General features: G+C 45.2%; 1 protein-coding gene across 2 annotated transcripts; it reads right to left on the bottom strand.

Annotated features, from left to right (window-relative positions):
- Positions 1-242: 242 nt before the first annotated feature.
- Positions 243-23,726, bottom strand: ELSPBP1 (epididymal sperm binding protein 1). Of its 2 annotated transcripts, none has more exons than XM_061388852.1 (7): positions 23,530-23,726; positions 11,370-11,458; positions 6,229-6,366; positions 4,214-4,360; positions 3,700-3,858; positions 2,414-2,578; positions 243-659 (listed from the first exon to the last, which is right to left on the bottom strand). In XM_061388852.1, the coding sequence occupies exons 2-6, from the start codon at positions 11,437-11,439 to the stop codon at positions 2,421-2,423; spliced, it is 672 nt and encodes a 223-aa protein (XP_061244836.1). In that variant the 5' UTR covers positions 11,440-11,458; positions 23,530-23,726; the 3' UTR covers positions 243-659; positions 2,414-2,420. The 2 variants fall into 2 exon arrangements, with proteins under 2 accessions (XP_061244836.1, XP_061244837.1); XM_061388853.1 differs by lacking the exon at positions 23,530-23,726 and adding an exon at positions 22,926-23,089.
- Between the last annotated feature and the right edge of the window lie 363 nt (positions 23,727-24,089).

Genomic DNA, 24,089 nt, shown 5'->3' with positions numbered 1-24,089 from the left:
ACCACTGGTGAAGTCCACTGAGAGGGATTTTATGAAGGAGGAGGAGGACAGGGAGGGAGAAGAGGAGGAGGAGAGGGAAGAGGAGAAGGAAGGAGAGAATGGACAGAAAGAGAAGAACACCAACAACATGAGGTTGCATCTGGGCTCACAGGAAACAGATTCTGCAATTGATTATTGATGTCTGTCATGGGCACCATAAGGGAAAAGTTGAGGCCATCTTGCAATGAATTTTCTACCCTCCATTGATGTACTAATTTATTTATTAATGATTTAATAAGTACCTACAAATGCTCCACCCAAGTCTGTAACTTCCCAGAAAGAGATAGCAGGCTGCAATTATCTCCTAGAATCCCTGGGCTGAGAATCTGATCTCTGCACCATACGACTCACCAGCGTTTCCTTCCCCACACTTTTGGATCCCTCACCATATCTGTCATTCTAGGAAGCAGAAAAGGCAGCCCCAGAGTTAATGTGGGGCTCCCTTTTGGTGGTTAGACCACATTTTCCCTCTGTTCTTCACAAAGGACTGAGTGATGAAGCAAGACGGTGAACAGGTTCTTCCTAAAGGCGATTATCTAAGCTTGAAAGATTTGATGAAAAAGATGAAGCAGGTTCCAGACTTAATATGTCAGCCTTCCACTGGAGACGTGTCTCCTTCCCTTGAAAAGAAAATCAAAAGCCAGTGTTCAGGTAACAGGTACACACTGACTCAAATGTAACATGAGTTAAAAAGTGACTTCATGTTGATTTTTAAGATTCAGTTGGGAATAAAATGACGCAGCTGAGCCAAGAGCAGTTAGATACCCGCTGCCCCTCACCTGGCTCATGGGATCAAGTCAGTGAATAATAAGCACCTCAACCTCACCTGTGCTGTAATATGTTTGGTAGGAGCAGGACTTGCAAGGAGATGGTTCTGTTCTTTTTGTTTGTTTATTTTGTTTGCTTGTTTTTGGTTGTTTGGGGCACGGCATGTAGGGATCTTAGTTCCCCAAGCAGGGATCTAACCTGTGCCCCCTGTAGTGGAAGCATGGAGTTCTAACCACTGGACCACCAGGGGAGTCCCGAGATAGTTCTTCTCTGATGGTTACAAATTTGAGGCTGGAGACTAAAAATGTTCTTAGACGTAGCCACAGATTGGGGACCACTGTGGGTTTGTTTTTTTTTTTTTTTTTTAGTATTCACCCTGTTAAGATGGGGGCTTCTCAGGTGGTGTAGTGGCAAAGAATCCACCTGCCAATGCAGGAGACGCAGGAGACATAGGTTCCATCCCTGGGTTGGGAAGATCCCCTGGAGAAGGAAATGCCAACCCACTTCAGTATTCTTGCTGGGAAATCCCATGGACAGAGGAGCCTGGCAGGCTATAGTTCATGGGGTCGCAAAGAGTCAGACACGACTTAGTGACTAAACAACAATATCAACAACTGTTAAGATGGTAGAGTCCCAAACCGACTTCTTCGCCTTTCCTCTGTACATGGAAGATAATTTTCACCATCAAACTAAATTTCAGGAAGAGTCACTGATTTTGGTTCTATAACCCACATGCAATTGCAAGGATAAATACTGCTGGAATCACCAGGATGGTCACATATCTGACGAGAGGGCTTCTGTTTACTTTCAGATTCCAGAATTACAATGTGACAAAGTCAGTGCAGGAGGTCCAGAGAGAATTTTTATAGGCTTTAGAATATGGAAGCTGGAAGGGAAAGAATAGAAAAAAGGAAGGATGAAGTGGGTCCCATGGAGACAGTTGATGATGTATGGGCCGAGGTTGGGGAGAGGGTGAGAGGTGAACCTAAGCTTTTCCCTGGTTAGCTACTCAGTGAAGCAGGTACGGGATCAACAACAAGGTTTCTGGGGACGTGTGTGTGTGTGTGTGTGTGTGTGTGTATGTCCTCAGTCACAAGTCATGTCTGACTCTTTGCAACCCCAGGGAGCATAGTCCACCAGGCTCCTCTGTCCATAAGATTTCCCAGGCAAGCATACTGGAGTGGGTTGCCATTTCCTTCTCCAGGGGATCTCCCCAACCCAGGGATTGAACCTGTGTCTCCTGCATTGGCAGGGGGATTCCTTACTGCTGAGTCATCAGGGGGACGAGAGAGGTCTTGGTTATCTCTTTTCAAGTTTGTCCTTTCATTTAAAGTCTCAACTCAAGAAATTCCACTTTCTGAATTTTTCACACCCAAATCCTCCCAGACCTAAATTTTGGAATGACACCTTTCTGGTTCTGAAATCATTCGCTCACCTCCTCACCCTGCTCCTCTGCTTTTCAGAGACATCCTGATTTCTTCTCGTCTTCTACTTTGGGAGGTTGTCCCAGCCTCCCCCACCCCCGCTAACTTCACCTTTTCTCTGAGAAATAGAACTCGTCTTACTGGAAAACTCAGCAAATCATGCTGGAAGGAAAAGAGCTCACCTTTGCATCAGCAGTACACCCAAGTGTGGTCCCGGTCATAGTTGTAAGAGGTTGCACACCATAAAAGGTTCTCCTTTGATCCTTTATTGGTGCAGTTAAAATAATTCTTGTTTTTGTAGTTGAACGGGAAGTGGCAAGGGAAGCCAGGAACCAATGAGGAAATTCCTAGGGAGGAAGTGGAGATAAGACGGGGGTTACTCCTGTGTCTTTACATCACAGTGAGGCTTCATCCTCACTTAAGCTTGTGTTGTCTGAGCTCCTGCCGAAGGGGTGATGTGTTGTTGTTTAGTCGTTAAGTTGTGTCAGACTCTTTTGCAACCCCGTGGACTGTAGCCCACCAGGCTGTTCTGTCCAATGGATTGTCCAGGCAAGAATACTGGAGTGGGTTGCCATTTCCTCTTCCAGAGGACTTTCCTGTCTCAGGGCTGGAATCTGAGTCTCCTGGGACCCCTGCATTGGCAGGCGGATTCTTTACCACTGCGCCACCTGGGAATTTGTTCAAGAGAGAGTCCAGTCATCTCTATCTGGTAGACAAGATAAACCCAAAGGTTTGGTTGTTTTTAGATGTTAATGGATTTTGTATCTAATTTAGCAATCTTGCTTCAGCTTGGCATTCTTTTCTTCATTGACTATGTACAATCGACCCTCAGTAGTCACAGGTTCTCTGAGGATTCAATATTCCACTCGAGGAATGCATTATCTAGTTGGTGAATCTGTGGCTCCAGAACCCACAAATACTGAGGTTGGGAAGATGAGCTGGAGAAAGGATAGGCTACCCACTCCAGTATCTTGCCTGGAGGATTCTATGGACAGAGGAGCCTGGCAGGCTACAGTCCATGGGGTTGCAGAGTCGGACACGACTGAGCGGCTTTCACTTTCAATTCTTCTACACCATTTTATATAAAGGACTTGAGCATCCATGGATGCTTCTTACAAGTCCTTTGAACTGGCTTCACCGTCTTTCCAGTTTCATTAGTAACAGATTTTTCAAAACCTTATCATATAGCATACTTGTTATTTGAGTGTTGGATATTTAATATTTTGCAAATTTTATACTGGCCCATTTCTCTTGGATCTTAAGGAGACCACATTTTTGCCTGTGGCATTATGGCATTCTTTATGCTATTTGTTCATCAGATCTCTGAGGGCGGGAATCTGCATATTCATCATCATAGCCCCAGTGCTCAGCTCAGGGTCTGGCACACAGTAGGGCTGGGATAGACGTTTGTTGAGTGAATGAATGAAGGACTCCACCCGTGCCCACCCAATCCCCTTCCCCATAGTACTGGTGTCGGCACAAAGACTCCACTTCCCGTCCTTATCCATGTTCTCCGTGGTTGGACACCAGAGCTTGCTGTTTTCATCCTCAAGGCATTCAGAGACCACATTATTTCTGTACGTTGTAGGGAAGATGCAGGGCTTGCTGAAAGAGTTTCCCCCGTACTCTGAAAATAATGATGGAAACGAACATAATTAGAGCCTTATGTTCCCAGGTGGCGCTAGTGGTTAAAAGAAAAGAAAAGAAAAGAAAACAACCCGCCTGCCAATGCAGGGGACATAAGAGATTCGAATTCAGTCCCTGGGTCGGGAAGACCCCTTGGAGGAGGGCATGGCAACCCACTCCAGTATTCTTGCCTGGAGAATCCCATGGACAGAGGAGCCAGGCGGGCCATAGCTCACGAGGTGACAAGGAGTCTGAGCGCGCGTGCTCACCGCCCGGTCCCCACGCCCTCGCGAGAATCATTGCTGGCCGCCGTCCCCACCCCTAGTGAACACACCCTCCTTGTTGCAGCGCCTCACCGTTGGTTTCACAGTATTTCCACTGCTGCTTCTCATCAAAGCTGGAAGTGACTGAGCACCACTGCCTTCCAAATAAACTGCCATCCGTGATGCAGCCATTGTGGGGCTTTCCCCGGTAGATGAAGGGGAAGACACACCGTGGATAGTCTGTGTAGAAAGACGTCCATGAGTGCTGTGACATTTCTCTGGTCATTCATTTTTGGCTGCAAGACTCACAAGACCTTAGTTTCCCAACCAGGGATCGAATCTGTGCCCCCTGCATTGGAAGAGCGGAGTCCTAATCATTGGACCACCGGGGAAGTCCCTGGGGACCTCTTTTCCAGAACTAAAAAATACATATATCTACTTGTAATTTCCTAATTCAGTTTCAACCGGTTGATCCTGATTTGCTTGAACTGCAGAGGACTTTGCAACAGAGGCAGTGCAGGCTCAACTTGTCTTTAGTCACTTTGCTTTATTGTGCTCTGCAGAGATTGCGGTTTTCACAGGTTGAAGGTGTGTGGCAACCCTGCCTTGAACCAGTCTGTCGGCACCATTTCCCCAATAGCATTGGCTCACTGTGTGTCCCTGTGTTACATTTCAGTAATTCTCCCAATATTCCACACTTTGAAATTATTATTGTATTTGTTATGGTGGGTCAGTGATTTCTTTTTTTCTTTTTATTACATAGGCTTAGTTGCTCTGAGGCATGTGGGATCTTCCAGGACCAGGGATCAAACCCATGTCTCCTGCATTAGCAGGCGGATTCTTTACCACTGAGCCACCAGGGATTGGGTTAATCAATGATCTTTGATGTGGTGAATGCAATTGTTTTGAGGCACCATTAAATACATAACCTATGGATAAGAAATTGCTTCTAATGGACAAGAAAAGAAAGTGTTTTCCTGAGATGAAAACTACTCCTGGTGAAGATGCTGTGAAGAGTGTTGGCATCACAACAAAAGATACAGGATACTATATGCAGTTAGTTGATAAAGCATCAGCAGGGTTTGAGAGGGCTGACTCCACTTTTGAAAGACGTTCTACTGTAGGTAACATGCTGTCAAACAGCACTGCAGGATGCAGAGAAATTGTTCACGAAAGGGTGCGTCAATAGATACCGCAAACCTCTTTGTTGTCTTGTTTTAAGAAATTGCGTCACCCCAACCTTCAGCACCCACTACTCTGATCAGCCAGCAACCATCAACATCAAGGTAAGACCCTCCACCAGCAAAAAGATTGCATCTCACCGAAGATTCAGAGGATGGTTAGCATTTTTGAGCAATGAGATAGTTTTTAAATTAAGAGTATGTAATTTTTTAAAAGACATATAATGCCATTGCACATTTAGAGTGCAGTACAGCATGACATATCTTTTATATGTCCTGGGAAAGCAAAACATTCATATGACTCACCTTATTGCAATATTTGCAATATTTCCCTGCCGGTAACTGTATGCTTGTTTTCTGTGTCTGTGAGTCTGTTTCTATTTTATGAATAAGTCCATTTGTATCATTTTCTAGATGCCAGTTATAAATGCCACCATGAGATATTTGTCTTTCTCTGATTTACTTAGTGCGATAATCTCTAGGTCCATCCACGTTGCTGCAAACGGCATTATTTCATTCCTTTTAATGACGGAGTAATATTCCATTGTGTGCGTGTGCATGTGCGTGTGTATCTCACATCATCTTTAACCATTCATTTGTTGATGGACATTTAGTCTGCTTTCATGTCTTGGAAAGCACTACTTTTAACACCATTATCTTTTTCTTTTTTGGCCATGTCACATGGCTTGTGGAATCTTAGTTTCCTGATCAAGGATTGAACCTGGGCCCCAGGCAGTGAAAGTGCCGAGTCCTAACCACTAGACCGCTGGGAAACTCCTCACTCTATGATCCTTAGCGTTATTACCCATTATTAACACTCAGTGTTTGGTCTGCCAAAAAAAAGATCATATTACCCACGCCTCCACATTCTTTTTGGTAGCCCATCCTCTGAAGGCGCCTGCTGACAGATCACGTGGTACCACTCACCTTCTGTCAGGCAGTGCTTCCACCGTCCGTCGTAGATGGCTCTGGTCGAACACCAGGGGGATAAGCTGTTGGCTCTGGTGCAAGAGAAGTAAGTAGAACCCTTGTAGGTGAAGGGAAAGATGCATGAATCTTTCTTATCTGAAGGACAGAGGGACAAGTAGGGGATTAGTCCCAAAGAAGGAGCCAAGGATGACACTTGGTCTGCTTTATATGATGGCCTGAAGTCTGCAGGTATAGTCTTTGCATCTAATTTCCTAATGACATACAAGAACGTTTTCAGCTTATGTTTGGACCCAGAGTAGTAGGGATGAGTTTCATAAACAATAAAGGCAAATAAAGATATACTATGTCTCCAAACCAGCATGGCTATCGCAAATGGCATACAAGACACTTTTGGTGACAGGATTCCCTGGGGGTCCAGTAGGTAAGACTTCATGTTCCCATGCAGGGGATGTGGGTTCACTGGGGTGCGGCTTCGATCCTTGGTTGGGGAGCTAAGATCTCACATGCCTGGCAGCCAAAAAAAAAAAAAAAATATATATATATATATATATATATAAAACAGAGTCAATATTGTAACATATTCAATAAAGACTTTTTAAAAAATGGTCCACGTCAAAAAATCTTTGAAAAAAAATTTGGTAAATTACAAGATTCCATCAGGTCATGAAAAGACACACATGAAATAATTTTGAATCACAGACTGAAAAACCATTTCATTTTCCAATGCTTTTTCAATCCTTCTGATGACATAAAAGAGAAAGCTTCAATTTAATGCTAGTATTTCCTACCATATCTCTAATACTTAATAATCTCCCTTTTTAACAAAAAAAAAAAAAAAGAGAGAGAGAGAGAGCAGGACTAGGGCTCAAAACCCTTTTAGGACAATAGTATCTAGTAGAATTTAATAATGGGCTTTTGCTCTCATAGTGTTTATTTTTATTGGTACTTCCTATTTATGGCAAGTAGCAGTGCTTTTATAGATTACAGGGCTGATGCTAACAATTCATTTAAAATAAATGTATTCAGGAAGAGGAAGCACATTGAAAGAAAAATGGTGAGTGCAGAATATTCTTGATGGCATGCGGGTGGTGGCAGGTATGGAGGGGGTGACCTTGAATGAGTAAAGTTTTGGAAACACAACTCTTGACCTTTCTATCCTTCTGTACCAAGATGGGGACTTTGTCTTTTACACCAGGTATCCTCAGAACCTAGAAGAGGGACTGGATCATAGCAGATGCTCAAAAAATAACTGACAGAATAAAATAAATTTGGGAAACACCATGCGAAATAGTGTTAAACAGGTTTCTTCAGTGATGGGATTCATCACAGAAGTCCATATGCAAATGAGGATTGAATTAACAAGAGTGAAATAGAGTATACTGAGTTGTCCTTTTTATTTTTTTCCCCATGAGTCAATAGTGCTGGCGATGAGTGGTCCCTGAAACACATCTTAAGAAATGCTGTTCTGGGACTTCCCCGGCGGTCCAGTAGTTAAGACTCCGCCATCTAACATGGGGGGTGCGGGCTCGATCCCTGGTAGGGAAGTTAAGAGCCCACATGCCTCGAGGCCAAAAAAAAAGAAAAAGAAACATAAAGCAGAAACAATATTGTAACAAATTCAATAAAGATTTTAAAATGATCCACATCAAAAAAAAAAACAACAAAAACCCACACCTTAGAAAAAGGAAACGCTGTGCGAACCCAATTCTTCATTTCATGGAGAAGGAAAAGAGGGCCCATACAAGGAGTGATTTAAAGTTAATACCTTTTTCTTTTTTTTTTTTTTGATAGTAGAGTGACAATGGGCTTCCCTGGTGGCTCAGTGGTAAGGAATCCACCTGCTAATGCAGGAGACATGGGTTTGATCCCTGCTCTGGTAAGATTCCCTGGAGAAGGAAATGGCAATCTGCTCTAGTATTCTTGTTTGGGAAATACCATGGACAGAGGACCCTGGCAGGCTACAGTCCATGAGGTCACAAAGAGTTGGACCCAACTTAGCGACTGAACAACAACAATTAGAGTGAGGACTTGGATTTTTTTCAGCAGGATCAGAACGGCCCTTGCTTTCACTTTGCCGTCTCCTCCACATTCCTCTTTCCCTCCCTCAAAGATATAACGATGGGTTACTATGAGTAAGATGCTCTGATAGGTTATGTGTGTGCACACACATAAATGCATGCATGTGTGTGCATATATGTACATGCCTGTCTTCCTCCATGTGTGTGCATGTGTGTTAGCTCATGTTACAAAGATGGTGAGGCAAAACTTCCATATATTTGCCACACCCAGCTTCCTTCTCTTTCTGAGCTCATAGCTAGAATCCATTTTGCTGTCTCTCTCTCTTTAAAGATTTTTTGATGTGGACCATGTTTTTTAAAGTCTTCATTGAATTTGTTATTGTATTGCTTCTGTTTTATGTTTTGGTTTTTTGGCTGAAAAGCATGTGGGATTTTAGCACCCCGATCAGGGATCAAACCCATACCCCCAGCACTGGAAGGCGAAGTCTTAACCACCAGACTGCTGGAGAAGGGTCTGCAGTTTCTCTTATAGTTAGGTGGGGCCATGGACTAAGTTATGACTCATAAAATGTGGATTAAAATGATGTTATCATTTCCTGGCTCAACAAAAAAAAATTTCCAACCAACCTTCCACACTTCTTTGTTTCTCTGTCTGCCAGCTGGGCATAGAATGGTGGATCTCAATGTAGAAGGGGCAATTATGACCTCCCCCCCTCCAGGGGACATCAGACAATATTTGGAGACATTTCTGGTTGTTACAAGAGGAAGAGGGAGGAACTGGTAGCTGTGCTACTGATATCTACTGGGTAGAAGCCAAGGATATTGCTAACCATCTTTTTAAAATGTGTCATTGTCTGTGCTGTGTGTTTATTGCTATGCACAGGGGAGCCTGGTGGGCTGCCGCCTATGGGGTCGCACAGAGTCGGACACAACTGAAGTGACTTAGCAGCAGCATGGGCTTTCTCTAGTTGTGGTGAGTGGGGACCACCTTCTAGGTGTGGTGCATGGGCTTCTCATCACGGTGGTTTCTCTTGTTGCAGAACATGGGCTCTAGGGTGCAAGTGCTTCAGTAGTTGTGGTGTAAACGGGCTTAGTTGTTCCCTGGCATGTGGAATCTTCCCGGACTAGGAATTGAACCTGTGTCCCCTGCACCGGTAGGCGGATTCTTAACCACTGCACCACGGTAAGGATGTTGTTGTTTAGTTGCTAAGTCTTGTCCGACTCTTTGCGACCCCATGGACTGTAGCCCGGCAGGCTCCTCTGTCCATGGGATTCTCCAGGCAAGAATACTGGAGTGGGTTGTCATTCCCTTCTCCAGGGGATTTTCCCCACCCAGGGATTGAACCCGCGTCTCCTCCATGGCAGGCAGATACTACTCAACAAAAGTTAACTGTCGTCATCATTAATGACTGTCCTCACCCAGGAACACCCCTGAGTATACAGGATGCTGCTGGTGGTGGGGAGGGCAGGCTGGAACCCCGTGTACATAGAATTAAGTTTATCCTTGGGAGCTGTTAGCAAAAATCAACACTAATAGATACTATTAGCCATCTGTAAAGTAGTCCAGCAGATGGTCTAATCTTCTTAACTGGGTTAAAACCCTGCATAATCCGAGACTTGCTGACCTCTCTGTTCTCACTCTGCGATTAACATTCCCTTGACCTTCCTCCATGTTCTTTATCTTTGGAGTTTTGCTCATGTCCTTCATCCTGCCCAGAACGACTCTGCTCACTGCTACTCATTCATCAAGACCTGGTTCAGCCTGGATTAATACGCTTGCTTGCTCTTATAATACACTGGGCCAATCTTTGTACATGTACTTACCATTTTTAAAAAACTTTTAATTTTATATTGGAGTATATCCAACTAACAGTATTGTGGTAGATTCAGGTGGACAGCAAAGAAACTCAGACATACATATACATGTATCCATTCTCCCCCAAACTCCCCTGCCATCCAGGCCACCCACATACCATTGGGCCGAGTTCCCTGTGCTCTGCAGTAGGTCCTTGTGGGTGGTGCATCTTAAATACAGCAGTGTCATACTCACCAGTTTTTAAGATAATATTATCAGTTTATGTCTCTCGCACTTCCATTCATCGTAAACACTCTGAGTGTAGGGTGTGGGTTTTGTTTACTGTTATGTTTCTGGATCAAAGCACAAATCCAGGCACTTTGGAGTCACTCAACCTATATGTATTGAAAGGACTTCCCTGATGGTCCAGTGGCTAAGATTCCATGCTCCCAGTGCAAGGGGTCCAGGGTTCGATCCCTGCTGAGAAACTAGAGCCCACAGGCTGAAATTAAGAGTTCACTTGCTATAATTAAAAGATCCCGAGTGCTGTGACTAAGATCTGTTGCAGCCAAATAAATATAAAAATGTGTATTGAATAAATTAATCTATAGACATGTGCACGTGGGGTCTTCCTGGACCAGGAGTTGAACCTGTGTCTCCTGCATTGGCAGGCAGATTCTTTACCACTGAGCCAAAAAGGAAGCCCCACAATTTTTTTTGTAATGAGTATAAAGGGAATTTCCAAGTAAGGGATTCTGAGCTTTCAGTGTACTGGAATTATAGAGCCCCCTCTTTATATTAAAATATTTATATCCGCCTTACCATGTGCTGATTCCCCTGGTGGTTCAGATGGTAAAGATCTGCCTGCAATGCAGGAGGCCGGGTTTGATCCCTGGATCGGGAAGATCCCCTGAAGAAGGAAATGGCAACCCACTCCAGCATTCTTGCCTGGGAAATCCCGTGGATGGAGGAGCCTGGTGGGCTACAGTCCATGGGGTCACAAAGAGTCGGACATGACTGAGCAACTTCACTAACCTGTGCTGAATCTGTGAAAGATGCTTGCGTCTGTTATTTTCTTTAGGCTTCAACATCGTCCCATGAGGTAAATGCCATTATTCCTCTTTCAAGGCTGAGGACTGACTTCAGAGAGGTTACAGGGCATGACCAAGGTCACACAGAGAAAAAGCGGCAGATCCAGGGGCCACACCCCACGTCGGTCTGAGATTTCTACTAGGCTATCTTCTCCCTACTTGGATCCAGTCATCTTTACTTCATTCATTCTTTCCAGGTCCCAAACCCTCCCCATTGCTTCCCAGTATACTCACTTCCAGTTGTTCCATAGGAGTAGAGGAGGAAGGCCATCCACCCCAGCAGGTAACTGGGCCATCCATTCATCTCGGCTGGCTTCTTCTTTCTGGATTGAAGGAAGACAAAAATTTGGCTCCCATGGGTTTCCTTCCTCTTCCACTAACTCCCAGGTTTGATGTCACGCAGGCTATTTTCTTTCTATCCCCAGGGGGTAAGAAAAAAATAGCTTATTCTTACAAAGTGAAAAGTGAAAGTGTTAGTCATTCAGTCGTGTCCAACTCTTTGTGATCCCATAAACTGTAGCCCACCAGGCTCTTCCATCCATGGGATTCTCCAGGCAAGAATACTGGAGTGGGTAGCCATTCCCTTCTCCAGGGGATCTTCCCAACCCAGGGATTGGACCCAGGTCTCCCGCGTTGCAGGCAGACATATACATATATATATATTCTGTCGTTATAGAGAGGAGCATGTGATGGAAAGATGAAGCATTTGTTGAGCACTTACTGTATTCCAGGCTAGACGCTCAACATTCTTGCTGTCACTAGGTTCTCACGCACCACACCCATCTCCTCGGCTGGCTATTAAAAGTACCTGAACAATAAGCATTACTATCCTCGTCAATCATAATTTCTCCTGGCTCTGGTTGCCTCTATGGCATTTCCTCAATGACATATAAATAGGCCATTCTCAGCAGAAACGACAATGCCAGTCTTAGCCTTGGCGGTCTGGGTTTCCTTTGCGGCTCAGCTACTATTGCCTTGTCTACTACTGGCTCTCAGTTACTGAGTGCCTCTTGTATGCTGATGTTCTAGGTTTTGTATCCACTTTACTCCTTCTAGCAAGCAGAAGAGCTGGCATGGTGATCATCTCCATTTTGCAGAAGGAAACTGGAATTTGGGAGGTTGCATAACTTATCCAAAGACCACAGATGGTAAGTGACAGATAGCAGGTTCCACTGCTGTCAGTATTCCTCCCAGTCTCTTGAGTTATTCCCCTAAGAGTAAAGTTTTGCTCTTCCCATCTCCTCCCTACATCCTATCAGTCATCAAACCCAGGTGATTGTACTTTTTGAATAGCTCCTGTATCCACCCCTCTCTCTCTGTCCCTACCGTTACTGATTAAAGTCCGGGCTTTACTGTCTCTCCCCTAAACGCTTCTTGTTTTCCCCTTGATGATACATTGGCCTCCAGTCTCTCCTGGTCTGGTATACAAGGCTGCTGAATCGAATTCCCCTGATGACTTTACAATTAACTCCTCTATTCAAACTTTATTCCATTTCCCCCCCATTTTCCACCTCTGTACCCTCCTCAGATTTGAGGAGTGACAAAAAAAGGGGAGACTGAAAGCGAGCGATCCCCAGACAGGCTCTTCTCTGTAGTAGACCCCTTCACATTCCCGAAGAACTTCTCAGTCTCCTGAACATCTCTTGAGTTTCAGAAAGTCTGGCTTGATGGTTTCGATCAGAGGATGAGAACATGTGGTAACAAAGAACAGCAGTCGGGTGGGAGGACAGAGGCTGTGATAAAGACTAACCAGCAAAGCTAGTTCTGACTGTGAGGTCGGGAAGTCTCTTCATAAAATGACATGAAAACTGAGACCCGGAGGAAGAGAACAATGAGTAGCCATGAGCGGAGCCGGGCTACGTGTCTGCAGCTCATCTAGGCAGAGACAGCAGGATGTGACAAAAAGCTTAAGATGGAAAAGAGCTGGATGCATTCAAAGAACAAGATGAGCTGGAACTATATCACTCCAGCGGGATATAGTGGTGTCACTAGATACTACTCATATCTTTGGCTATGAATGCTTGGTGAGGTGAATAGAGTGGACCCTGCAAAGCCTTCCTTGTTTTCTAAATGCAAGTTTGGGACGTCTCTGGTGGCGCAGTGGCTAAGACCCTATGCTCCCAATGCAGAGGAGGATCCATGTTCAATCCCTGGTCAGGGAAGTAGATCCCATATGCCTCAATTAAGTGTTCACTTGCAGCAACTAAAGATGCTGTGGAGCAACTAAGACCTAATACAGCCGAGTAAATAAATAAATACATATTTTTAAAAGATGCAACTGGAGGGCTTCCCTGTTGACTCAGTGGTAAAAAGAATCTGCCTACCAACGAAAGAGCAACAAGTTCAATTCCTGGTCCGGGAAGATCTCACAGGCCTCGGAGCAAATAAGCCCCTGCCCCACAACTATTGAGCCTGTGCTCGAGAGCTGGGGAGTTGCAGCTACTGAGGCCATATGCCCTGGAGCCTGTGCTTCGCAAGAAGAGAAGCCACTGCAATGAGAAGCCTGCGCACTGCAACCAGAGAGTAGACCCTGCTCGTTTCAAACAGAGAAAGCCCACACAGCAACAAAGACCCAGCCAAAATAAAATAAGTCAAATTATTTTAAAAATGCAACTGAAAGCCACTGGAGGGATTAAAGTGGGGACTAGCAGCAGTCATTAATTCAGAGTTCTCCACCACGCTTATCATAACATTCACAGTCCATACCAAGCCCTCCCCTCAAAGCTCATTCCTTATCTCTTCTCCTTTGATCTATTCAGACTACACTAGTCTTTTTTGCTGTTTCTTACATAAACTAGCCGAGCTTGCTTATGCTTCAGGGTCTTGCTCTTCTCTTCCCCTGGGTGCTCCACCCCCAACCCCCACTCAGACCAGAGATTTGCATGGGACACCAGACGTGTGTGTCATAAAGGATTTTCGTGCAGACTCGAGTTGATATGGACTGCCATTCTGGAAGATTAATGAACCTACTTGGATCAAGTCGTGGATATTAATAGAAAATAAGTTGGGGGTGGTTCAAGGCAAGGAATGGGCTATAAAGTGAGTCTTAATAGCTGAACGTCTGGAACATTCAGGTTAGGGCCAAGCGATTCCTCAAGCGCCCGCATGCTCAAACGTGCTGGAGGTCACTTTGTCCCGGGCCATGGGGTGGTTGGGGCTGGCATCCTGCCTCTGTCACCACACTGTTGGCTGGTAGGAACGCGAGCTACTGGGGTCTTGCAGTCAACCCGCAGTCTGGCTTGGGTGCAGTTTTCCCAGTCATCAAGTGAGGGAGAAAAAAGCCCACCACAAGACCTTATGATAAGAGCCATAGATGTTGGAAAGTACTTTGCAAATGATGGAGGGTGTACAAGCTAGATAATAACTAGATAGTCCCCTTTGTGCTAGGCAATCCCCTTTGTGAATAAGGGGGAGAGACAGATTTGAACCACTTCTTCTAAACTCTTCACCACCTACAATTTCATGCTTATATCTCCGATATCTGTACCTTCATTAATTCATTCACCTCAAGTTTTCCTTTCAAACCCCCTTCCCAATATTCAAATTTAATCATTTTTGGCCTATATACTAAGATATCCCCAAAGGCAGAATGTGGAATGCTGTTAAAGGCCTGAACTTGGTTTGAAAGCTTTGCCTCTTAGAACCTTTACGATGTTAAGAAAGTTATTCATCGTGTTTATGCACCAGATCTTCTTCATCCATTCATCTGTGAGTGGACATTTAGGTTGCTTCTATTTCCTGGTTATTGTAAATACACATGGCTGATTCACTTCATTGTGTAGCAGAGCTAACACAGCACTGTGAAGCAACTGTACCCCAATAAAGTAAAAGAGAAAGCTATTCAGGGCTCTGGGTCTCAGTTCTTCATCTGTAAAATGGAGACAATGATGGTAATTGCTGCTGCCTCCGAAAGTCAGGGTGAGGTAGTTAGTAGATGCTAATACCCAGATACTCATCATCGCCAAAGATATCCACGCCCTAATCCCCAGAACCCGTGAATATGTCGCAGTGGAGATTTCGATTACGTCAAGGATCGTCAGATGGGGAGATTACCCTGGATGATCTGGGTGGGCTCAGAGTAAGCATAAGAGTCCTTATAAGAGAGAGGCAGGGACCTCTCTGGTGGGGCAGGGGATAAGAATCTGCCTCCCAAGGCAGGGGACATAGGTTCGATCCCTGGTCCGGGAAGATTCCACAGCACGTGGAGCAACTAAGGCTGTGCACCACAACTGCTGAGCCCACACTCTAGAGTCAAGAGTACTGGCATGGAGAGATGCAACTACCAAAGCCCACATGTCTAGATCCCGTCCTCCGAAACAAGAGAAGCCACCGCAGTGAGAAGCCGGCATACTGCAGCTAGAGAGTAGCCCCTGCTCACTGCAAGCAGAGAAAGCCCTCATAGAGCAATGCCAAACATAAAGACGTTTTTTGTAAGGGAGGTAGGAGAGGCAGGAAATCAGATGGAATAATGGAAGCAGAGGTTTGAGTGACATCAGGAAGGGGCCATGAACCAAGGAAAGCAGATCATCTTTATGGAGTTTGTTACAACTTTGCTTCTGTTTTATGTTTTGGTTTTTTGGCCCCCAGGCATGTGCAATCTTGTTTTCCCAGCCAGAGATCAAACCTGAACCCCTTGCATTGGAAGGCAAGATCTTAACCACCAGGGAAGTCCCACAGAGGGGCAAGTCTTTAGAAGCTGGAAAAGCTGGGAAATGGCTTCTCCCTTAAAACTTCCAGAAGGCACACAGCCCTGCCAACACCTTGATTACAGCCCAGCAAGTCTTCTGACCTACAGAGCGTAAGAGACTAGATCTGCATTGTTTTCAGCTGGATAATTTTTTTTTTTTTTTTTTTTACAGCAGCCCCAGAGAACTAATACAGACCCAAAAACCTTTGAACAGCATCTGGCCCATAAAATGTGCTTAGTAAATATGAGTCGTTATCATTTTCATCATCACTGTCCCCATCTGAGTCAGTCATCCTGGAAGATGTCCAGAAAAGATCATTTCCAATCCTAGTCCTTCTCGTAAGCTGGCTTTGTGACTCTGAGCATTTCACCTCTCATAATATCTGTTTTAACAACTGCTAAATATATTTATCATTGTGGCTTTGACAAAGGATGGTCCAGACGTGAATTCCAGCTTATCCAGGAGATCTTGGGTGTGATATGGGTAGTGATTGATATTCAGGGTCTTGGTCTATATATGGGACTACTGAAATCTACCCCATTGGGTTGTTTTCAGAATGAGATGAGACCACCTAAGCAGAATTCTTATTACATGATGGGAGCTCAATAAATAACAGAGGTCAACATGTGCTGAGCACTTGTGTGCAAAGCGTAACTTTGGGTGCTTTGTTTAATTAGCATTTAATTATCACAAAACCCTATGAGGTGGGACTTCCCTGGTGGTCCAGTGGTTAAGAATCCGCCTGCCAATGTAGGGGACACAGGTTTGACCCCTGGTCCAGGAAGATCCCACATCCCTTGGGTAACTAAGCCAGTGTACTACAGCTACTGAGCCCGAGCTCTAGGGCCCATGCTCCACAATAAGAGAAGCCGTGCAATGAGAAGCCCACGAACCACAATGAAGAACAACCCCCCGCTCGCCGCAATTAGAGAAAGCCCGAGTGCAGCAACAGCGACCTAGTGCAGCCAAAAATACATAAATAAAAATTAATTGTAAAAAACCCCAGGAGGCAGGAACTATTATTACTTTGTGTGATAGAAAAATAGGCAAGAAATATACGGTGACGGCCTATAAAGGTAGACGCAAAGCTCAAACCAGGCATCGCAAACAGGCTGTGATCCTCTTCATCGTTAAACCAACTGGGGATGAGTTTCTACAGAGCCAAGTTTCTCCTTGTCTTTTTTCTCTTTGGAAAATAGTTTATTAATTCATTATAGAGACAGATACATGATCAATGCCTTGGCTTAATACTAAAGAATATTATAATCATAAGGAGGGGACAAATGCTGGGAAAATAATTAAATAGTGCAGCAAAACTGCTGCTGCTACTGCTGCTAAGTCACCTCAGTCGTGTCCGACTCTGTGACCCCATAGACGGCAGCCCACCAGGCTGTCCTGTCCCTGGGATTCTCCAGGCAAGAGCACTGGAGTGGGTTGCCATTTCCTAAATACAAACAAATGAATGAGTGGGTACCAATGACATTTGTCATGCATTCAGTTCAGTTCAGTTCAGTCGATCAGTTGTGTCCAACTCTTTGCAACCCCATGAATCGCAGCACACCAGGCTTCCCTGTCCATCTCCAACTCCCAGAGTTCACCCAGACTCACGTCCATCGAGTCAGTGATGCCATCCAGCCATCTCATCCTCTGTCGTCCCCTTCTCCTCCTGCCCCCAATCCCTCCCAGCATCAGACTCTTTTCCAATGAGTCAACTCTTCACATGAGGTCATGCATTAGGAAAAGGTTTTTAAATGAGACCCCAAAACACATAAGGCATCAATGGCAGATGACAAAGGGATTAATACTCTGTAAAAGGCCAATGGACTCTTTTCTAATAAAAATACTGCCACAAACCCACAAACCTAACCGTTTCAAATTGCCCAGAGCTCAAATCATATATAATTCCAGTGAGTGGTAACTTTCTTATCAACTGTGAGATAAGCTTATTACCAGTTTTATCACTTATCTCAGAGCCAAGTTTCTTGAAAGGATTCAGTGGAACTTCGGACTTATTCACTTAACTTCAAGGTACCATACTTGTGACTGTCACTAACCACTCTGCCTGGAGCCCAGAAAGACTGCCCAGCTTTGAACAGAAGGGAAACAAGTCTGAGAATGGAGTACCACCTAAGTTGGGTGAAGAAATGAGGATGCAAAGAGGAGCTTGCCCTAACCATCATGACTCTCTCCGTGCAGCTCAAAGCCTGACTTCAAAGCTGCTACTTCAATCACACATTGAACTGTTTGTTCTTAATCTACACCTAGCTTCCTCTAACACCCTCTTATTTTTGACCTTATCAGCTGCCAAACCAACACACCTCAGACCTTTCAAATATTGTCAGCTTCTCCAACCCTACCATCCCTCCAAATTCTCTTGTGAATCTGGCTCTCGTTCCTCAAATAAGGGTCACATTTCATTAGGTTTGCTGGAGAAGCGTCAACTACAGGAGACCATAATGTTCAAAAACCTCTGGACTTTGTCTAATAGCAACGACTGGAAACAAGATGAGTAGTGAAGGCGGGAGAACTGGTACAGTGAGTTCTGATTTGCCCACAATCAAATCAGACTAACCCCGCAATACTTTTAAATAGAATGAGTTGCATGTGTATGTAGTCCATGGGGTCGCTAAGACTCAGACACAACTGAGCGACTTCCCTTTCACTTTTCACTTTCCTGCATTGGAGAAGGAAATGGCAACCCACTCCAGTGTTCTTGCCTGGAGAATCCCAGGGACGGGGGAGCCTGGTGGGCTTCCGTCTCTGGGGTCGCACAGAGTCAGACACGACTGAAGCGACTTAGCAGCAGCAGCAGCATTCTGCTATAAAAACACAGTATTAAGTGAAGAGTCCAAGTTCTAGACAAGAATGGACAGTGTATGTATGTAAAAACATCTATATCCACTTTTTGATTCATTCAGATGTTCATTTACTCATTTGTTACACATTTGTTATGCATCCTCTATACGGTGTCATCAGTGACGTGGACAAGTGAAGTTCTGGCTCATATAAGGCTAATATTTTAGACTTCCCTTGTGGCACAGTGGATAAGAATCCACCTGCCAATGCAGGGGACACGGGTTCGATCCCTGGTCCAGGAAGATCCCACACACCGCAGAGCAATGAAGCCCAAATGCCGCTACTACTGAGCCTGTGCGATAGAAGCGCGGGTACTGAAGCCCGTGTGCCCTAGAGCCTGTTGCTCTGCAACAAGAGAAACCACCAAAAAGAGTAGTCCCCTCTCACTGGAACTAGAGAAATCCATGCAAAGCACTACAGACCCAGAAAAGCCCATAATGTAAATACATAGATAATTTTTTTAAGGCTAGTATTTTATTGGGATAGGGGAGAGAGGAAAAAGGAATAGAGGTTCCATCTGGGGTGATAAACAAGTCCTAGAACAAGATGGGAGTCATGGTTGCACAATATTGGGAATGTACTTAATGCCACTGACTGCTGCTGCTGCTAAGTCGCTTCAGTCGTGTCCGACTCTGTGCAACCCCATGGACTGCAGCCTACCAGGCTTCTCCGTCCATGGGATTCTCCAGGCAAGAACACTGGAGTGGGTTGCCATTTCCTTCTCCAATGCATGAAAGTGGAAAGTGAAAGTGAAGTCGCTCAGTTGTGTCTGACTCTTCGCGACCCCATGGACTGCAGCCTACCAGGCTCCTCCATCCATGGGATTTTCTGGGCAACACTTTAAAATGGTCCATTTTGGGGAATTCACCGGATGTCCACACGGAGTGGTTAGGACTCCACCCTTTCACTCGCAGGGCTGGGTTTGATCCCTGGTGGGGGAACTGAGATTCTCTCAAGCCATATGGCGCATCCAAAAAAAAAAAAAAAAACGTCCATTACAGGTTATGTGCAGTTTTACCACAGTAAAAAAAAAATCATCAACATCATTTCAGAATAAGTGCAGTGAAGACAATAAACAGGGGGCTGTGGTAGATGGTGCCTGACAGGTGTCTGCTTTAGGCGATCAGGGAGGTCCCCTCGGAGCACAGCCAAGGTCAGGTTGGAGTCAGCTACACAGTCGTGGGGAAGAGCATTCCAGGCGAGGGGACAGTAAGAGCAAAGACAGCAGGAGGGCTCTCCTGGGGAGCAGAAGGAGGTCCACGCGGCCAGGCCACGCTGAGTGCCAAGGGAGGGAAAGGGCATCAGCCACTGAGGGCCTTGTTCTCCACGAGACACTGCAATTGTGTTTTGCATGGGCTTGGACTGCAAGGAGATCCAACCAGTCCATCTGAAGGAGATCATCCCTGGGATTTCTTTGGAAGGAATGATGCTAAAGCTGAAACTCCAGTACTTTGGCCACCTCATGCGAAGAGTTGATTCATTGGAAAAGACTCTGATGCTGGGAGGGATTGGGGGCAGGAGGAGAAGGGGACGACAGAGGATAAGATGGCTGGATGGCATCACTGACTCAATGGACGTGAGTCTCAGTGAACTCCGGGAGTTGGTGATGGACAGGGAGGCCTGGAGTGCTGCGATTCATGGGGTCGCAAGGAGTCGGACACAACTGAGCGACTGATCTGATCTCTGCACAGAAAATTCTCCTGAGTGAACACGTGAGAAAGCAGTTAATACTGGTCACCTCTGAGAAGTGGAAATGAACAACCCAGGGCACACATGGGACTTTTCCCAGGTAAACTGTTACCTTAGATGTGCATGGTACATCTACCACATACATGGTTTTCTTAATTTAAAACAAAAATTGTACATGTTGTATCTGTATGCATATACAATATGGTTATATACGTGCACGCACACACATGTACACATAATCTATGCTGTCAGTGCTTGTGCTCAGTCTTGTCTGACTCTGCGGCCCCATGACCTGCAGCCTACCAGGCTCCTGTGTCCATAGCACTTCCCAGGCAAGAATACTGGAGTCGGTTGCCATGCCCTCCTCCAGGGGATCTTCCTGACCCAGGGATCAAACTCGCATCTCCTGTGTCTCCTGCATTGCAGGCAGACACATGATAGATATTTAAATACATTTACACAAACACATACATGTTGGATGTACATATACACTGCTGCTTCAGTCGTGTCCGACCCTGTGTGACCCCGTAGATGGCAGCTCACCAGGCTCCCCCGTCCCTGGGATTCTCCAGGCAAGAACACTGGAGTGGGTTGCCATTTCCTTCTCCATACATATATACACAGATACACAAATAATTAAGACTGGGAAAGAAAACATAGAAGAGCCTTTGCAGAAAAGCAAAACTACAAAATTACAAATTTAAAATGGCAAAATTTCAAATCTACATAGATAGCTGGCCTAAGGGTGGATTAACTTTATAAAGTAGCTCTTAGGGGCCAAATTTACAGAACATCTATAGGGCAAAGCACAATGCCTGAGTGTTCCTCAGAGCCAGCATTTCATAGCGATTAGGAGACTGTGTGGACGCTTCACTGACCACTGGCAGAGTGACTCCAAGCAAGACCTGCTACAATTAGTTAATTAAGCAAACTTACTTTGGGAATATTTTATGATTTTCCTCTCTCTTTTCCTTTTTGTTATTTATTGTCTCCCAAACTTTTCAGAGAATGTTCAGTTCAGTTCAGTTGCTCAGTCGTGTCTGATTCTTTGCGACCCCATGAATCACAGCACACCAGGCTTCCCTGTCCATCACCAACTGGAATTCACCAAAACTCATGTGCATCGAGTTGGTGATGCCATCCAGCCACCTTATCCTCTGTCGTCCCCTTCTCCTCCTGCCCCCAATCCCTCCCAGCATCAGGGTCTTTTCCAATGAGTCAACGCTTCACATGAGGTGGCCAAAGTATTGGAGTTTCAGCCTCAGCATCAGTCCTTCCAATGAACACCCAGGACTGGTCTCCTTTAGGATGGACTGGGTGGATCTCCTTGCAGTCCAAGGGACTCTCAAGGGTCTTCTCCAACACCACAGTTCAAAAGCATCAATTCTTCGGCGCTCAGCTCTCTTCACAGTCCAACTCTCACATCCATACATGACCACTGGAAAAACCATAGCCTTGACTAGATGGACCTTTGTTGGCAAAGTAATGTCTCTGCTTTTGAATATGCTATCTAGGTTGGTCATAACTTTCCTTCCAAGGAGTAAGCATCTTTTAATTTCATGGCTGCAATCACCATCAGAGAATGTTACTGTCTAGAAAATGCTTCCCCTACTTATTGATAGTCTGTATTCTTAATCTCTGTTCACCTGGTTCCATTCATCTATTTATCCATTTGTTCTTCCTTCAGTCCTTCTGTCCATCTATCCATCATCCATCCTTCCACCTATCTACTCATCCTTCCTCCCATCCATCCATACATCTGTCCTTCAATCCTTCCACCCATCTATCCATTATCCATCCTTCCATTCATCTCCCCATCCTTCCTTCCATCCATGCATCCTTCAGTTCTTCTGTCCATTATCCATCCTTCCATCTCCTCATCTTTTCTTCATCCATCCTTTTATCTATTCATTTAATAAGTATCCCACAACCCTACCATTTGTATTGTTTATTTGGCAACTACCAAAAGGAACTGTACACCATTTTTGACTTCAGCAGTCAGATCTGAGACACCTGTATCTGTCACCCAAGGCAGAACACAAGAATAGCCACACCAGGTGTACTAAGGTGCTGAGTGGGAGGCCAGCGAACAGTCTAGCCTGAAGCCTCTGCTCTCTGGTTTTCTTAAGCCAAAAATATCACAGTGGAGCAACGAGAAAAGAATGGCCCCCAACCAATCAGAGTTCAGAGCCCACCTCTTCCATTTGTCTACTGGGTAGCCTTGGAAAGGTCATTTCACCTCTCTGACTTCCAGTTTTCAATGTTCTCGTCTGTCAAGTGGAGATAGCTATGACAGCTATTGTGAGGATTAAGGGAGCTCGTGAGCATAAAGCCACTGGAGTACAGAGTACCTTCAAAATACTGAGTCCTTCAGCTCCTCAGCAGCAAATAACTCCGTGTCCGAAGCAAAACCTCTACGTAAGACTCCCTCACAAACACACACACCCCTCTTCTGTTATGGATTCAAGCTGCCTTTGGAGAGCGGAGAACAGGACCTCGGGAAGATCTCTCTGTGTCTCAGCTTCCTCCCTCATCAAACAGAAAGAGTGAACCTTACCTTAGAGGCGTGAATGCAAAGCTTCACAGAACCATGAAGCTATGCGTCCACCAGCAGGAACTCAGCAGGCAATCTGTCCGGGCTAGTTTCCTTTTCTTCCGTCTCTTTCCCCCAAAGTCAGGAGAAAGGCAGCCTTCCTCAGCATGACATTGTTCACACTCTGTGATTTCACCCACTCCTGACCTGCCCTCAAGGCTCCCACCCTCACTTTCTCTGGATTTTCATTTCCAGAGCTCTAGAGCCACGTAGTCCAGTATGGTGGCCACGTGTGGCCCGTTAGCATTTGAAACGCGGCGAGTTCGAATCATCACAGGTTGTAAGCATAAAATACTGGACTCTGAAGATGCAGGGTGAAAAAAAATGTAAAGTATCTCATCAATATTATGTTGAGGACATGTTAAGGTAATATTTTAAATATATTATTTTTAAAATGGCTGTTTCTTCTTCTTATTTTTCTTACTATCAGTATGACCACCATGATACAAGTAGCTCACATCATATTTCTCCCAGTGGACAGCATTGCTCCAGACCCCTCCCTTCCTTGCTGTGGGGGCCCCCAGGTCCCAATCCCCACACCATCCCGGGTTTCTAGGTTGAGGTGTACCTTTAAGAGAGTTGTTTTCCGCCCTAGCTGTCTTCACGAGCCTTCTTTAAGGTTTTGCTCCAAAATCGCTGGATTATCTGGGGACTGGCCCGATTGTTTTGGCTCCAACCAGTCTGTAGGATGAGACTGCAGTTCCCCCAAGGAGAGTTCTCTGTAAGTGGTTACAATCAGGGGCAGTTTGGGTGGGATAACCCCATGGTTAATGATGTCCCAAGGGGATCTCATGCGTATCTATGAGGCTCATAAAATTCAGTCATGGATATAGTAATGGGGTCTTGCGGGGGCTGGGATCATAGACAAGAATATTAATGAACAGAGGAGGAAGAGTTCCTGGATATTGAGCTACAAGGAAGTGGACAGGTTTCAGCTGGATAATGAAGCTCCTAGAGCCTGAGAATTTTCTAGAATGAAGGGAAGTGTGTGTGTGTGTGTGTGTGTGTGTGTGTGTGTGTGCGTCCACGTGCCCTCAGTTGTGTCCGACGCTTTGCAACCCCATGGACTGTAGCCGCCAGGCTCCTCTGTCCATGGAATTTTCCAGGCAAGAATTCTGGAGTGGGTTG

The sequence above is a fragment of the Bos javanicus genome, chromosome 18 (genome assembly GCF_032452875.1).
Source record: "Bos javanicus breed banteng chromosome 18, ARS-OSU_banteng_1.0, whole genome shotgun sequence".
In the NCBI taxonomy this organism is placed as follows: Eukaryota; Metazoa; Chordata; class Mammalia; order Artiodactyla; family Bovidae; genus Bos; species Bos javanicus.
This window is presented reverse-complemented; position numbering and strand designations above follow the sequence as displayed.

Excerpts from the sequence above, each read along its gene's own strand:
- ELSPBP1 (XM_061388852.1), bottom strand. The coding sequence starts at position 11,439 with ATGAATGGATGGCCCAGTTACCTGCTGGGGTGGATGGCCTTCCTCCTC. Across the intron at positions 6,367-11,369 it reads CTCCTATGGAACAACTGGAA|ATAAGAAAGATTCATGCATC; the intron begins GTGAGTATACTG and ends TCTGTCCTTCAG. Across the intron at positions 3,859-4,213 it reads GAAATACTGTGAAACCAACG|AGTACGGGGGAAACTCTTTC; the intron begins GTGAGGCGCTGC and ends CATTATTTTCAG.